The sequence below is a fragment of the Myotis daubentonii genome, chromosome 8 (assembly GCF_963259705.1).
Source record: "Myotis daubentonii chromosome 8, mMyoDau2.1, whole genome shotgun sequence".
Classification (NCBI taxonomy): Eukaryota; Metazoa; Chordata; class Mammalia; order Chiroptera; family Vespertilionidae; genus Myotis; species Myotis daubentonii.
Window position 1 is genome coordinate 10078028 of NC_081847.1, and position 17577 is coordinate 10095604.

The 17577-nt window shown below is 46.9% G+C and overlaps 1 protein-coding gene across 2 annotated transcripts in view; it reads right to left on the bottom strand.

The window, feature by feature from the left end:
• Positions 1-14900: 14900 nt before the first annotated feature.
• The window catches only part of TSHZ2 (teashirt zinc finger homeobox 2), a 425385-nt gene continuing 422708 nt past the window's right edge, over positions 14901-17577 (bottom strand). For both annotated transcript variants that reach the window (XM_059705277.1, XM_059705276.1), the window contains exon 3: positions 14901-17354. In XM_059705277.1, the coding sequence (XP_059561260.1) occupies positions 17353-17354 (2 nt within the window). In that variant the 3' untranslated portion in view covers positions 14901-17352. The remainder of the gene's footprint in view (positions 17355-17577) is intronic.

A 17577-nucleotide genomic window follows, 5' to 3' on the forward strand; every position in this document is an offset into this window, starting at 1 on the left:
ATGGTTGAGTAGGGGAGGCGCGTGGAGCAGACAACCAACCAAACATTATCACCTTCTGGTCATTGCTGCTGGGAAAGGAGAAGGGCTGTCAGTGGTGCGTCAGGAGAAGCTCACCGTGTGTGTGTGTGTGTGTGTGTGTGTGTATGTGTGTGTGTGTGTATGTGTGTGTGCGTGTAAACCAAGGAAGGCTCAGATAAGCTGAGATCTGAAGGAAGAATAGAAATTGTGGGAGAGGAGGTAAGGGATTAATAATATATAGCATGTCAACCATGGTTCTCAGCTTCAGCACTACTGACATCCGAGGCTGGTCATTTTCTATCCTGGGCACTGGTGGGTATTTGGCAGCACCTTTGGCCTCTACCCATCAGATGCCAGTAGGAACACTCCCCAGTCCCACTCATCAAGGATGTCTCCGGACATTTCCCAATGTCGTTTGTAGGGCGGGGGCAGAATTGCCTAGTTGTAAACTGCTGATATAAACAAATAGGTATTTAATATATCCGGGAGGATGTGTCCTATGAGGAAAACTTTAAAGTGGGGTAAGGGCCCAGAGAGGGCGGGCCTCACCCACAAGGTGGCAGTTCAGCAGAGATGCAAGTGAAGTGTGGGAACAGCCACATGCAGGGCAGAGGCAACAGCCAGCGCAAAGGCACCGTGGTGATGATTGGGCATCAGGGGGAGAGGGAGGAGCGGGAGCCCTGAGTGGTCAGGGAGGTCAGTGGGTATGGTGGGAGGTGGGGCAGCGCCAAGGGCCTGCTCAAGGGCTCATGGCAAGGTCTTGGGTTTGTTTTTTTATTTTTATTTTTATTTATTTCAGACAGGAAGGGAGAGGAAGAGATAGAAACATCAATGATGTGAGAGAATCAGTGATCGACTGCCTCCTACACAGCCCCCAATGGGGATTGAGCCCACATTCTGGGTATGTGCCCTGACCGGGAATTGAACTGTGACCTCCTGGTTCATAGGTTGACACTCAATAACCGAGCCACACCGGCCAGGCAGGTCTTGGGGTTTTACAGTGAGTGACGTGCGGGCCACTGGCCGGTTGTGAGCAGGGGTCGAATGATCTGTTTGAAAGCATCACCCTGGCTGCTTTGTCAGGAAGGAGAGAGGAGAAATGAGGCCACCAGTCGGGAATCCAGGTTCGGGCCTGGTGCTCAAAGTGTGGTCTTCAGAAGAGGACCTGGGAGCTGGGTGGACGTGCAAAGTCTCAGGCCCATCCCTGACCTCCTGAGTTCTGGGCAGGTGGGTCCGCTGCCTGTGCTGGGCAGTTCTGCTTGTGGGTGCTGGGGTTTGTGGCTGGGTTCCTGAGAGAGCTCAGTCTCCTCCCACGGAGGCCTCTCCCCCACCTCCCATCAGCAAGGACATCAAAGGCCAGTCTCCAGCCGTCCCCCCCCACCCGGGTGGGTCCCTGCAGCCTGGATCCGCCTCCCCAGGACCTGCCTCCAGAGCCCCTCACCGCTCCCCAGCCTGGCAGGCGCGGGCTCAGCGGAGATGACAGGTGGCTTCTATGGAGAAGGGCTGACAGGCCTCTCATCCAGGTGACTGACAGCGCCTTAATCAGAGGGAAGAGATGGCGCCTCTACAGTGATGTTTGCTCGGTAAATATTTGACATTATCTCCCCTGCAAACCTGAAAGAGAACTTCAGTTCTCTTTCTTTTTCTGGGAATACAGCAAGTCACAGAACACCCTCCGTATAATTAGTCTGACAGGGAGTGTCTGATTGGGGCTGGGGACCTAACCGGTGGGAACAAGTGCAGGTTTCTGTGCCTTTTCTGTTCCAGGAGGTTGAGGTCACTCACCTGTGCTCCTGGGGCTGGCTCCCTCCGCACAGATGGGCAGACCGCCCTTGGGCGTGTGGCAGGCTCTCATTCCGCAGGTCCGGGGGCCTGAGAGTCAGGCTCTCCAATGAGCTCCAGGTGGCTGCTGGTCTGAGCCCACGCTGAAGGGTTAGATCTGTAGGATGTGCCTAAGGTGGCCTCTCACCTAACTGTCCTGAGACGGCTTTCAGAAGTCATTTAAAAGCCTGGGTCGGGTGGCTCAGCTGGTTGAGCATCATCCCATGTGCAGCAAAGGTCACTGGTTGAATTCCCGGTCAGGGCACATAGACACAGTTGGGTTGCAGGTTCCATCCCAAGTCGGGGCACATAGAGAAGGAACCGATAGATGTTTTTCTCTCTCACTCTCCCTCTCTCCTACCCTCCCTCCCCCCAAGCATGTCCTTGGATGAGGATTAAAAAAAAAAGAAGTAAGTTAAAGCATGGTTTCAGCATGAGACAGACGTGGACTTGAATTCTTTTTTTATTTTTATTCTAAAGTATGTTTTTTTTTAAAAAATATATATTTTATTGATTTCAGAGAGGAAGGGAGAGGGAGAGAGAGAGACAGTAGCATGAATGATGAGAGAGAATCATTGATTGGCTGCCTCCTGCACGCCCACTACTTGGGAATCAATTGAGCCTGAAACCCAGGCATATGACCTGACAGGGAATCGAACCACAACCTCTGGTTCATAGGTTGGCCACTGAGCCACATGGGCTGGGCTGGATTTGAATTCTTGACATGCGAATTACTCTCTGTGTGACTTTGGGCAGATTAGCTCACCTCTCTGCATCTGCACCATGGACTTAATGACAATGGTTACATTTTATGACAGTGTAATTAACCTTAAAAAATGTAACCTTGAGGAATTTTTAAAGACACCCTCCCCCATAATTGTCTCCCTCCTCAGTGAAATTTCTTTTTATTTATTTATTTAACCCTCACCTGAGGATTTTTCTTCATTGCTGTTCAAAGAGAGTGGAAGGGAGGGAGGGAAAGAGGGAGGGAGAAGGAGAGAGAAACATTGATGTGAGAGAGACACATTGACTGGTTCCTCCCACACGAGTCCCGATCCAGGGCAGGGATCGAGCCCACAACCCAGGTATGTGCCCTTGACCAGGATCAAACCTGAGACCCTCTGGTGCTCGGGTCGATGCTCTAACCATTGAACACATCAACCAGGGCTCCTCAGTGACATTTTAATGCCACAGATATATGGTACTTTTTCTGTTTACATACCGTGGCCCCTGAGAGAAACACAGAGCATTGTAATGGCGAAGATTTTTCACCTCCCCAATAACTAATTATTGCCCTCGTAGGAGTGATATGCATTGTTGAGAATGCGTATTTTAAGGCAACTGTAAAGATTAAAAAGGTCATTTCGGCCAAGAACCTGACACAGAGTAAATGTTCAGTAACAGTTAAGTATTAATGTGTATTATATAAACAATGTTCAATGCATAGTATTATTAATACCATATATTATTGTGTTACATATTATTATATCAGATCCTATCCTATCATATCATACTACAGCGATTTTCAACCTTTCTCATCTATGGCACACATAAACTAATAATTACAATTCTGTGGCACACCAAAAAATATATTTTTTGCCAATCTGACAAAAAAAGAGGCATAATTTTGATTCATTCACACCAGACAGCTATTGTTGTGTTGTCTGCTGTCACTTTTTTATTTGACAATCTAAGGGAAAAGAGGTCAGTGCCCCTGACTAAAGAGTCAGGTTTTGCATGTTTTAAACATTCTTGCAGCATGTGGTTGAAAACTGCTGCTATATTATCCTATCCTATCCTATCCTATCCTATCCTATCCTTTCCTTTCCTTCCTATCCTATCCTATCCTATCCTATCCTATCCTTTCCTTTCCTTTCCTTTCCTTTCCTTTCCTATCCTATCCTATCCTATCCTATCCTATCCTTTCCTTTCCTTTCCTTTCCTTTCCTTTCCTTTCCTTTCCTTTCCTTTCCTTTCCTTTCCTTTCCTTTCCTATCCTTTCCTTTCCTTTCCTTTCCTTTCCTTTCCTTTCCTTTCCTTTCCTTTCCTTTCCTTTCCTTTCCTTTCCTTTCCTTTCCTTTCCTTTCCTATCCTATCCTATCCTATCCTATCCTATCCTATCCTATCCTAAACTATACCATCATATTCTCTCCGTCTAATGCCTGCTTCCTGGCTCTGGATGGGAGAGCTAAGGAGCAGAAGGCGACCCAGAGACGTGATCCGGCTGAGGTGACCGTGGGCTGTGACGCAATAGTTTCCGGTTCACTTCTCAGTACCATGTGATCTCAAAGACATCATTGAACCCTCTGCGTCCCGTGTCGTCATCTTGACCCCGGGCACGACACACCTTTCCTCTCTATAGTGCAGTGCCAAGCACATCTTCACCGAGCGCCCACCGTGCCGTGCAGGGGAGGGGATGCAGGGGATGCAGCTAGGGAAGGCTGCCTGCGGCTCTGCCCTCCGGCCCGTGCAGTGGACAGCAGACACAAATCCCTGTAAAGGCAATGGCTTTGCAATAGGGCAGTCCAGGTGCCACCAGAGGGCAGGGGACTTCCAGACTAGAGTCAGAGAAGAACGCGGGGTCACAGCCCTTGCGAAGGCGAGGGCTGGCACTGAGAGGTCTCTCGTTGGGCTGGAGTGTGGAATGTGCTGGAAGAGGCCAGTGTCCCGGACAGCAGGAGCCAGGCCAGGCAGGGCCTCAGGCTGGCCAAGGACACTGGACAGGTTTCCAGGGCCTCCGAGAGCCACTGAAAGGTGAGGATGAGCAGGAGCGGCTGGGGTGCAGACTTGCTGTTACATGGAAGAATACCAGGTGTCTTCCCAAGGCCTTTCCACTTCCCTGGGGACAGGAGGAGCTTAGTTCTGGAGCCTGGGAAGGAGACCGAGGGGGACTAGGTAACATAGGGGGAGAATGAGACATCGATTCCTATGTCCAAGTTCTTTGCTGCCACACTGCCTTTTGCTGCAATGTGCCTCTCCTCTGTTCCCCATCACACAGCTCTCCAGGTCACACTGCTGGCCTGGGAAACGCGGGCACTTTCTGCTCTAACCGCAGAGCTTGGCCCAGTGATCAAGCCGGGACTGTAAAGGGCTAGCCATTTGCCAAGCCCCATGCTAGGGCTTATGAGAGAGTGGCTTTCCTGTATCACAAACTTGGGTCTGAATTCTGGGTCCACCATGTCGAGGGGTAAGGGGCCAGGGGCATCCTGGTCTTCTCACCTGTAAAACGGGGTCTGAGTACACACATCCTGGGGTCATTGGAGGAATGGGACATTTCTTAACATCATGTCTTACTCATTGGGTAAGCATCAGCATGGGGTGCATATTGGGGTGTTAGCTAGAACTCCTCCACACATCCATTGATTCTTTCAATGCATATCATTTAAAAAATATATTTTTATTGATTTCAGAGAGGAAGGGAAAGGGAGAGAGAGACAGAAACATCAATGATGAGAGAGAACCATTGGTTGGCTGCCTCCCGGGTGCCCCACACTAGGGATGGAGCCCACAACTTGGGCATGTGCCCTGACTGGGAATAGAACCGTGACCTCCTGGTTCGTAAATTGAACCTCAACCATGGAGCCACACAGGCTGGGCTCAACACATATTCTCTTGAGCATCTGTGATAAGTGAGACATGATAGGATGTTCTAGAAGTTGAGTCTACAATGTTGAACCAAACAGGATTTGGTCTCTACCCTCATGGAGTCTACAATCTAATGACAGTGTAACAAAGGTGGACAAATGTGTTTGTTAAGAAGCCAGAGAGTTAATATTTTTAGTTTTGGGGCCAAGAGAAAAAAATCTAGTGACAACCATGTCACTATGACTTGAAGAGTGTGTGCAGAGGGGGGGACATGTGAACCCCACAGAGGGTCTCTGTCATAGCAATTTAACTTGGCTGCTAAAGATGATGAGTAAACGAATGGGTGTGGCTATCCTATCTAATAAAGATGGAACATGCAAATTGACTGTCACACCATCACAAAAAGATGGCCCATAGACACAAGATGGAGGTCCTTTCAGCCCCGCCGGGGAAGGGGTGGGAGGAGGGTCCTCCAAAGTCCTCCAGTCCTTTCAGCCCAAACTGATTACTATGGCAAGTGGACCAAGAAGGTTCTCAGCAAGTGTGAGCAGCAAGTGTGAGAAGCAAGTGTGAGCAACAAGTGTGAGAAGCAAGCCTTGGCGGGATTGAGGGAGAGCCAGCAGGCTCAGGGTCGCTGCACCTGGGGAGGCCCTCGGAGTTCGGTTCTGAAACTGCAGGGACCACTCCAGTGTGGGCTGGGGAGGAAGTGTTGCTGCCGCCCACCCAGCGTCAGGTCCCTGGTTAAGGAAGCGGGTCCCAGTCGCAGCCACAGGGCCTGGCGGGGCTGTCTCACCCAGGACCATTGTGGCTGAGCTCTGACAGGAGTGGCGAATGCCTCTGGGATCACTGTCTGCTCCCGGGCCACCTGCAGACACTGGTGGAGCGGGCGTGGGTTGAACATTTTAATGAAAATGGGATGCCTGTGCCCCGTGCTGCCGCACCCCTGTCCCCAATGAGGAGAGGGCGGCAGGATCAGGGGCGCAGCTTCGGGACCCCATTAGGAGGCACCAGGGCTCAGGAGGGTCTGGGAACAGAGGGTCTCAGTTGCCGGGCTGACAGCCGGATGGACCTGAGGTGCCTCCAGTCACTGTCACCCGCCCAGCGCTGGGCCGTGGGCCCTCACTCTGGAGCTCAGCCATAGGAGGCACCGGCCCCGGCATGTTTTTCCTATTATCTGGCTGGAAGTACAGGAGGCAGTTGAATTAGAGTCATGACTGTAATTTAATTTCTCCAAACTCAGAGCTATTTTCTTTCCAAATACATCAGGGGCCAGGAAATGTTCAAAGAACTGGGGAACCATTCCCAAGTCAGGAAGGGAAGTCACAGGGTGTATACTATTGCTATGAATACAGTATTTTCTACTACTTACAACATATACAATGTAATGTATTAGATGCCTTCCTATCGCATGAAGTACGTATTCACATGGAGTGATACTGATAGATATGTTATAGTTATGGTGGCATGTCATATCCTATCTATACTAATAAAAGGGTAATATGCTAATTAGACTGGGATACCTTCCGGGAGACCTTCTGGACGTCTTTCTGGACAAAGCCATGGTGGTGGGGCCAAGGCAGAGGTGGTTAGGGGTGATCAGGCCAGGAGGGGAGGGCAGTTGTGGGCGATCAGGCTGCAGGGGGGGCAGTTGTGGGTGAGCAGGTTGGTTGGGGAAGGGTAGTTGGGGGCAAGCCGGTTGGTGGGGGGCAGTTGGGGGTGAGCAAGCCAGCAGGGGGCACAGTTGGGGTCGAGCAGGCTGGAAGGCAAAGTGGTTAGGCGTGATCAGGCAGGCAGGCAGGTGAGTGGTTAGGAGCCAGCAGTCCCAGATTGTGAGAGGGATGTCTGACTGCCCACAGGGATCGGGCCTAAACTAGCAGTCAGACATCCCCCAAGAGGTCCCAGATTGGAGAGGGTGCAGGCTGGGCTGAGGGACTTCCTCTCCTGTCCCCCCCAGTGAACAAATTTTGTGCATCAGGCCACTGGTATTCCATGAAACATTATTGAAGAAAATCAGGACTTGTCTGGGTAGCTCAGTTGGTTAGAGTATTTCCCTGATACGCCAAGGTTGCAGGTTTGATTGCCCGGTCAGGACTCATATAAGAATCAACCAATGAATGCATATAAGTGGAACAGCAAATCGATGTTTCTCTCTCTTTCTCTCTTCCTCTTTAAAAATTAATCAACAAAATAAAAACAAGAAAGAAGTAGGGGTTAGATTTGGCCCCTGGGCTGCAGTCTGTTGCCTTGGGATCTTCTCTGGCCCCTGAAGCCTACCTCTCACACTCTTTTCAGGGACTGGAAGTCCTGGGTGTCAAAGCTCCCACCATGCCCTGCAGCAGCCCTCCACCAATAGCGGAGCACAGGCGGTGCATAAACACCCCAGTTCTCTCAGGTGGATGCCTGAGGTGTGTTCTGCCCTGTCTCCAAGCTCCATGGGATCGGCCCCATTGCCCATGGTGGTCATTGCTCTTGAAGCCCGTTTATTGGCTTTCGCTTCCCCATTCCTCTATTGCTATTCCTTGGCTTCACCTCCCTTATAAACTTCTTGCCCACGCATCCTCATCCCCAGGCCTGTGTCCACAGGAAATCAATCAAGGACAGATGGAGACCGGGGTGTTGGGGGATCTTGAGCAGGGGTCAGCCAATTATGGCCCATGGGCCAAATCCAGCCTGTTGCTTTTTTGTGTGTGTGTAATTAAAGTTTTATTGGAACACAGCCACACCCATTTGTTTACTATTACCAGTGGCTGCTTTTCATTTTAATGGCAGAGTTGAGCTGTTGTGTCAGACCGATGGCCCACAAAGCCAAATGTATTTACCATTTGACCTTTCAAGGAAAATGTGTGCTTACCTTTGGCCTTGAGGAACAAAGTTGGCATGGTCTGACGTACTTTACTAAAACATCTCTCCAGCTGCCGTATGGAGAGTGGATTTGGGTTGGAGGGCTAACGGACCAGTTAGAAGGCCACCAGTGAAGTCCAGGAGAGAGACAAGTGAACCGATCTGAGTTGTATTTTGAAGTGAGAAGCAACAGAACTGTTGCTGAACTGAAGGATGTGTGTTTGTATGTTTTTGTTCTTCTAATGCGCCTTTGAGAAATTAGCTTTATCTTCAACATCCCTTCCTTCGGGAATCCTTCATGGCTTCTCAGGTTGGTTGAGCCACCTCTGTACACCTCCAGTCCCTAGACTCCTCCTCTCCTAGTGTCCTGTTCTTCCTTTTCTCTTGCCTTAGAGCAGAGATAGCATGACAGAGCCCAGATTTTGACTGTAGACCTTGTTCTCAGAACCCTCATCACCCTGCTTTATCAGTGTGAGTCTCAGACCTAGCACGTAGTAGGTGCTCAAGAAATAGTCACTGAATGAATGAAGATCAACAACTCTGGTTTGGTCCGCACTGCTTATTCCAACACTCTGCCTTCGCTGCCCCCACACTCCTTTCCTCACCTGTCCTGCTACTTCTAGCCTGGACTCTCTTATTTTATGGCCTAGACATGGGGCCGTGGCAACGAAGTGGAGCCCACAGGTGACACTATAGCCACCATCATTAATGAATGGGAGTCTCATGCAATCAGGTGGCCCGGACACTGTGAGCTCGCTGTGAGCAGACAAGTCATTTCTGGGCGGCCAGCCATGTCTGCTTGGGCAGCTTGTGTGTGAAACACGGTCCGATTCTCCCAGCACATTAGAGGAGTGAGGGGAGAACACAGGGAAACTGAGTGCTAGGCAGGGCCATCGCTCTGGGGTGGAGAGGCCGGGCTGCCTCAATCATGTACGCCCTCTGCCTTGTAGCCTTGAATTTGTGAGACAGCTGCCCACAGCCTCTGCTCAGATTGCATCATAAATTTCTCGGGCACAAGCTGGCCAGATCTGGGAGCGTGCAGAGGCAGCCTGGAAGCCAAGCGGGGGTGCTGGCATTTGTTAAAAAAAATCCACTGGAGATTAGGGTGGAGGCTGGGTGTGGTGGAGGTCCCAGCCATATTCCCTGGCATGGCCCCCTGGGGGCCAGTGCTTCTCCTCCATGCCCTCCTTCCCCTCTCCCGCCTCTCTCCTCTCTCCTCTCTCCTCTCTCTCACCATCTTTAAAAAACACACATAGGCAGAAGCCAATCCATCAAATGTCATTACAGATTTATTAAGCCTGATGTAGAAAGACATTTAACAGTAACATCTTCCGAAAGAATAAAAAGAGCACTTCTATTCAGTCTTGTGCTTTGAAAATCTAAATATATTTTTATCATATAAATAATTCTTTTCATGTTTTAAGTGCATCTGTGTTTCTTTTCTTCTTCTTCTTCTTCTCTCCTTAAATTTTCATTTTTTCAGTTGGCCAAAGCGGAAGTCGTTGTTGACGGAAATGAAGCCTTTGCAAAGCTGAGGTGCTGGGGGCCTGCCTGCGTGCTGTGGTGGGAGCTGGCTTCAGGAAGGGGCTCACAAGCATTGCAATGAGGAACAGCAACATCACAAGTGAACACACCCAGGTCCTTAGAGCCGGCTGTTGGCTTTCCCGATGCAAATCACAATAAGGTTTCAGATGGGCACAGTCTATCCCAATAACTGCCGAGTGGGAAGAAATAAAGGACTTTTTTTTTTTTGGTCAGAAAGGAAAGAGTTATCATGTTCAAAAATGTAAATAATACTCTTATAAAAAGCTTTTGGATGGAAATGAGGGGCTCCACATAACCTTGGCGAGCGTGTGGTTGTTATTTTTTCACAATAGCGAAAAGAAGTACTATTATTGAGGGTTTTAATTACAATTCTAAAGTAGAATAATTTTCCTAAAAAGACAACAACCCCAAACTCTTTAGGTGTAAAAAATAATGGCTTCGGTGATATAACTTAAGGGTTTCCTTCATCTCCACCATCAGAATTTATTTCCACTGGTGAAATTATACTTTACATAATATCTCCTCCTAGAGACAACGTCCACGCTGCAGCTCGATCGCAGGCACACAGCTTGACTGCACCCAAACCAAGTCATTCAATGAGGAGAGCTGGTCTGAAGGTTCTTTCTATTTTTTTTAACCTGATGTAAGTGATAGGGGACATCAAGACCAGATTGTTTCTAATTAGGGGGGATGACAGGCTGGTGGCACCAACGGACACAAGCAGGAGCACCTTTTCTGAAAATCCCTGTGTTTTTTTCCAGCCGGAAAGCCGTTGTTCCCAGCGGGGCTGTTTGTCTTTGGGCCGTGACAGTGCGGCCCAGCCTGTGGACATTTGCTAAGTCACAGCCGTGAGCACTAGCGTGCAGGACGGTGGGGGGTGAAGGTCAGTGTGACCAGGCAGGGACGAATTTTCCAGGCCCCAGAAGAGTGGGCACGGGTGCCTATCTGTGATGAATCTGTTTGGCCACAGGGTGGTATAATTTTCCTGGCAGAAAACTTTTTTTTTCATTGCAAGGACAATTTATAATCATCAAAAACAAGTGAAACATGGTTTTGATTAAAACAGCCTGTTGGCTCAATAATCTCTGTAATTTTAAAAACATTCTTAATGCAGAAGAAGAGCAGGCCGGTGTCAGGAATGGCCTGGGGCCCCATTACAACAGCCACCGAATAAATAAAGAGAAGAAATGCGAGGTCATAAAAACAAAATTAAGCTAATGTTTCAAATTTTGACAATTATGAATTCTTCCTCTAAGAAGACATTAAAAAATTTTCAGGCACTATTAGATAAAATACAAAGAGGGTAATCTACGCGGCTTTCCCAAGGGGTAGAGCATGCCTTGAAAGGAAAACTTGGAATGAAGTCGTCGGTTCCTCCCTCGATCTGGCAGTGGGATGGGACTCATGCAGACAGACAAACGTGGGTCTCAGAATTCCTTTGTAAACTCAGACCTAATGCTTTCATAAGCTATTGAAAGAGAATGATCAGCAAAAAGTTACAAGCATTTTTTTCCCCCTTCTATACAAAAGAATCCCCATTGTGGGCCGGTTTGGTAGGAAACAGAAACAAGCAAATATAACAAAATCTGTGTTCATACATGGCAATATAGTTAATATATACACATATGTACAGGATAAAAATGAACGGGGCGTACGTTCCCAGCCATCCACGCTGCGTGGTACACAGGAGGACTGCCTGGCTTTCCTCCGCGTCTACAGGCAAACGCATTATACACAGCATGCAGGCCTAGAACATGAGTGCGTCCGCACAGAGATATTAGACAGGGATGGTGGCCGCCAATATTTTTGGAAAATGACTAGCCTGCTTTCCTAATATAAAAATGTGTTTGCCTTTCTTTGCTGGCAAATAAACACTGTCTTTCAGAGTGAGGATGAATGTAATTTTCCCAACTCACTCTGCTCCATCTCCCCCCGCCCCCCAGCCACTGCCTTTTCAAAAAGCACCCTCCCCCCCGAATTCATGTAAATCTGGAATTATGCAATGTAAACATGGGTGATGTGTCAAATTTTCTAAAAAGCTACAAGCATTCTGCAGAGTAAGAACGGGGTGACCGCTAAAGAGAGTGTATTTGATCAACTACCTGGGTGACTTTAAAGGGATATGGACTTTGATGATAGCAGGCTGATAGTACCTGGCTGTTGAAATCACAGCCAGAAAAATTAGAAAGATGCCAGCATGCCAGAGACTAAAAAGTATACTGTATCCCGAGATATCATGGCATTTAAGAACCCTGAGCCAAATGAAAATTGTTTCGTATGGAAGCTTTTTTTGACTTGCATTGCTCATTCTAGAATCCGATGTGTGATAAGCCAAAATATTGTATTGTAACACCAGAACGTTTCGGTTGTATTTATCGCAACTCAGAGCATGAAGAGTTTATACTTTTTCTCCGCAGACCGGTTTAATTTTGTGTATTTAAAAAATATACGCACACATTTATAATTCCTGGATGTTACATAGGTCAATTAGAAAGCGAGCGAAAATATTACTGCACGAAGTCTTCACCTTTGAGATATAAGCGCATGACTGTTCAAGTTCTGTAAATATAAGCCTTTGCCTGGGGACTGATAGGTTTCAGGTTCAAGATAATTCAGTGAACACACTAAAATTTATTTTCCGGAGGGGTTGAAGGGAGTGGTAGATTTTTTTTAATTTTTTTTTTAGTAATGCATTTGCTCAAATTTTTCAACTTCTCTTGGGGGTTCTCACAAAAGAGTTATTATGTGCACTTCCCAAAGCAGCTTTAAGCAAATAAACATCGCGCATAGGGCTGTGAGTGTGGAATCTGACTTTCTCAAACAGATCGTCCTTTTAAAAGGCCTCAGTGATACTCAGATGGCTATCGGGAAAATCACTTGCGTGCTGAGAGGTGTCAGCTCAGGGTGCCATTCCTTGTAAGAGCCATTTTGCTTGCAATATATTTTTCCAAAGGAAATGGCCAGGATCCACTTGCAGAAATAGCGTTCCACCTGGTCCCAGCATTTTAAAACAGTCCTCTCCTAATCCATAAAACATTTCCAGTTTTCCCTCAAGCTCTGGGCTGCCTTGCGCATGAATAATTTTCGGAGAAACACCCACGCCCGCTAGCCCATGGTTCGTAACTATGGGAAGGGGGTTGACTCTAGCCTGGAAGTTGTGTATCTCAGTTTGCCTCTGAACCTGTCACAGGAAACCACAGGAGATAAGTGGCTTGTACTTTGGATGAAGAGGTGAGATTCTCCGGTAGAAATTCTAAAGACGATTCACTAGCGCCAAGTGTTTAATGCTTCCCTACAATGAAAACGTGTGTGTCTGTCTGGGGTGGCTGGAAATTTGTCTCTCTTCCTCCTTCCTGCTAGATCTTTGCCTCCAAGTATTTCGTGGATATTTTGAGCAAGTGCCACCGAGAGGGAGGGAGGAAGTGAAATTAGCATTTTGACATCTTACAGGGGAAAAGACATAAATCAAAAGTTCAGCTGTGATTTTTTTTGTTTTGTTGTTGTTGCCTAATGCACGAACCAAATAGATATACTTGTTTTGGTCTTTAGAACGACAGATGTCTATGTGTGTGTTTAAAGCCTCCAACTTATTTTCTCCTTCTTCTTATTATTTTAGCATTCATCCACATACTTCTATTCTTGTTGCAGAGAATAAAGAATAATGTGAAAATAACATTATAATCTTTTTAAAAAAGCAAAAAACATTTAACAAGCTTAAAAATGAAACCAGATGAAAAAGGTTAGAACACAAATAACCCAGGGAATGACAGATGGAGAAGCAACAGAATGCAAGCACCTTGGAAGGCCTCGTAATCTTTGGATTTACTGTGAAAACGTTCAGAAAATCATAGACTCTTACTGTGGCCCTAGAAAATAACAGTGAAATTCACACACACACACACACACACACACACACACACACACACACACACCTCCTCACTGCTTGACCAGCGTTACATAAGTGCTTCCCAAATGTATCATTTCATTTGTTTGTTTTCTGCATTTCAACTAAGCTCAGTGGCTTGTGCCTGTGACATTAATTGTGCAAGACTCAAACAACCAAGTAGACACATTTTGGGGTGAGTTTTAAGAAATCTACTGGTGACCTTAAAGAAATCCCGTGGGGACTGTCCGGGCTATCCAATTTATTCTATGATTATATTCTGCTTTTAGGCCTTGACCTATTTTTAAGCTATTTCCTCCTGGTATATTTTTTCAGAAGGAGAATTCCCTATTCTGGAATATTATTTTGAAAAACAAGAACCAAAGCACAAATAACACAGGGAGTTGGACCCCATGTGAGCCCCTACTCTCCCCCCGCCGCCCCCCAGCTGTCTGGTGTCATATGTTTGGGAGCTGCGGTACATACCCGGGCCTTGTGTGACTTCTTCACGTTGTACCCCATGGCACCTAGGACGGTGTTGTGCGCACAGCAGCTGCCCACTAAGAATTGTTGGATGAATTTGCTGAATACATTGTGTTTCCTGTTCTGCCCTGTGTCCCCAGTGTTTTCTAACAGGTTGTAAAATGGGGCAAAATACATAAAACTTAATTATTTATACAGTTTTATCAATGGACACTTCCTTTTGCAGCTGGTGGGTGGCCTTAGCTAGAAAGAGGGAGGGGGAAGGAAAGGCAACCGCCCCCCCCCACCCCCCTCACTGATACCAGGAGTAGTGCCCGGATGGAGATTCTTGAGTGTAATTTGCATGTCATCTTCCTTTCCATTTCCCAAGTCCCGGCTGATCAGAACTACGTTTATTCACAGAGAGGAGAAGAATGGTATGAAAGCAGATACAAACATTCTCCTGAGTCCATGCTATTCAGTTTTTCCCTCCAGAAAGGAGCTTTAGAAGCCTCGCAGGGCTTGCCAAATGAAGACAGGCTGAGTCTCTAGGAATATACTCAGAATTGTGTGTATTTCACAGCGCGAGCCCAGATCTGTTTCCTAAGAACATTAGCAGCTGTCCCTCAGCAGTGACATTTACGGTTACCAAGCGACGATTCATGAGTCTTACCAAATTTATCAATATTTTTGTCTCTCGCCTCCCACCCCACCCCTCCATAGAAATTGCACTAACAAAACTGTATGGATTATATGTTGAAGCGGATGATTTATTTTTTTTCTTAGAAGGGAGACTATTTCCACGGAGCTGAGAACTGCACTGTTCCCCTCCATCCCCCCCCCTGGTTGGAACAAGAGCTCAAGAGTTTGCTTTTGGACATTGCGGCAGAATCTGAATTATGAAACTTTATCGAATACCCCTGGGTTGGAGCAGGCAATTTTGCACAGCTTCAAGAACCTCAATGCTAATGCACTGATTTCCCTTTAATAGAATTTCGTTGTCGAAGGACAGGGCTCAGTAGAGTCCACCCTTCAATCTTAACCCATCCAAAGACTGTTCCTTTCCGGTTGAGCTCCATTCATTTCTGGTTGAATAGGTTAAGCAAAGACAGACCTCGCTGTTCTCAATTCACTTTATGATCCTCCCATCATAAAAAATAATATCAGCACCTTGCTCTTCATGTCAGAACTACATTTGAGCCGCTATTTCCTATGCCCATGAGTAAATCCCATAAAAGCCGCCCCGTTGTACTGTTGTGATTTTTCCTTGTGGGTGATTGATTGATGGATGAGTGCTGACACCTCAATGAAGCTATTTCGACTGCCATCTCAATCCGATGATGTGAGGGCTGTATTTTCTGTCCATGCCTCATTACTTCAGAATGACATTCCTGGAACTTCATTTACTTTTTCCCTCCTTCCCCGAAGCGCCATATTTTTCCCCATCTAGGTTATGCATGCCATAAAAAAAGCAATTTGCTATTATATGTGGCATAAGGGCAACACTTTCCCTAGGAGGTAAATAAGAAGTTTTTTTTTTTTAAATCCCAATGTTGAATTTAGGGATCATGTCAAAAGTTCCAAAAACAATTCAACAGGCAGCCTCCATGAGAAATGGTGAAGAGGATATATTTGGTTTCATTTTGTTGGTGTTGAGATTTTTTTGGTGTGTGATAACCTTGGTCATTAAAGCAACAACAAAAATATTCCTTTTGTTTCAAAATCATCTAGTTCTTTGTGTTGTGCCAAGAATCACCTATTGCTGAGTAGCAGGTTGCAACACAATCCAGCCTTAGTTGTCCTTTGAGAATAAGGAAATTCACTGTTTAAATGCAATGATGGATTTCTCTATTAGAGCTTGCTTTCCGTTATATAGAAAAGGCTCAACTCGAGTAAATAGATCTACCCCCTGCATTTCCAGAGTGTGCACTAGGTATGCAAGACTTTTAATATTAAAACACACTCGTAGCTTTTCCAAGTTGACGCAAGACCTGATTTTAATCTGTGTAATACAGTATTCCTGTTAATAATAACGTATAATTAAGACATCCGTTAAAAATCCATAACGTTAATTTAATGGAGAAAATCTAATACAGTTCTATTGGAATTTTTACGTTAAATTAACTTTAACGGGCTTTTAATGGATGTCTTAATTAGATCTCATTATTAACGGGAATATTCCACAAATTAAAATTGGGCCCTCAAAGTTTTAATGAAAAAAGTTGCAGAAACACATTTAAAATGGACACCCTATTTCATGCTCTCCGTTGCTTCTGAAGGCGAGCTCGCCTCAGAGCCATCAACAACCGTCCTGCCGAAGAGACTGCAGGCCAGGCTGCGGCTGAACTTCCCAGCTGGCCGTGACCTCAGCTTCTGGCTTCCTCTCAGAGTGGCATCGCACCAAGCTCCCCCTTCTCCCAATCTCAGTCTCCTACGACCGTGGCACAGGCTTAAAACTAATATTTTTTAACCCAGTGAAGATGACGACCGTAGAGATGCCCACACTGCACGGGAACACGTCTTCGGCAGCCACACGGTTAAGCCTGACTGTTTGAACAACTCTCACATTGTTCGGAGGTTTCCTTGGCTCAAAGTCTGGTTTAACTTAATAATTCTTCCACTTTGCGGTGATGAATGGCTCCCCGGTGCAGGGGCAGGACTGGGCAATCCAGGTGCAACCGTAATTGTTGCTCCGAACAGAAACATTTCCTTAGACAAACGCTCCCAGGGGGGTTATAAATAGGAAACGGACATTACCCGGAGAAGCCGGCTTCCCAGCGGCCACAGCTCGTGCAGCCCACTTGGACATGAAACTATGGAGACTTCGACTCCCCCCCCGCCCCCACCCTTTCCTGTCAAGTGTTACAAACGGACAAAATAAGTCCATCGGTGTTCTCGGGCGTGATTTTTCTTCGGGGGCACTTTGTTTCCTCGTGACACTGAAAAGGGGGCCATGGAGACGAGACGGCCCCGCTGCAGTTTATCAATGAAAATCTAATATCGTCCATAAGCAGAGAAGTGGAAATCAATACTTCATTACCAAATTGTTAGTGCGGATGAAGAGAAATGGCTGGGCGGGTTTTTGGGCAATCTTCCGAGAGCAGGGCGCCAGGAGTTCAATGTCAGAAGCGGGGGTGGTGCAACCCAGGGCTCCGCATGAAGGGATCCAGGCTGGAGAGCTGGAACTAAGGCATTTGTCCTGTAATGGGAACCAGAACAACAACAAAAAGGTGCGTTATTTTCTGAGGGATAGCTCGGTGGTTATTTCCCCAGGTAGTCAAATTGCCCACAGAGACCAGTGCATTGGTATTAATGTTCCACGCAGAGTCCTAGTTAGGTCTGGTCTAGGGTATGCTATAACCCGTTGATGGAATACAGAAATGAAGAGCCAATTTAGGGGAAAAAAATTAAAATATAATGTA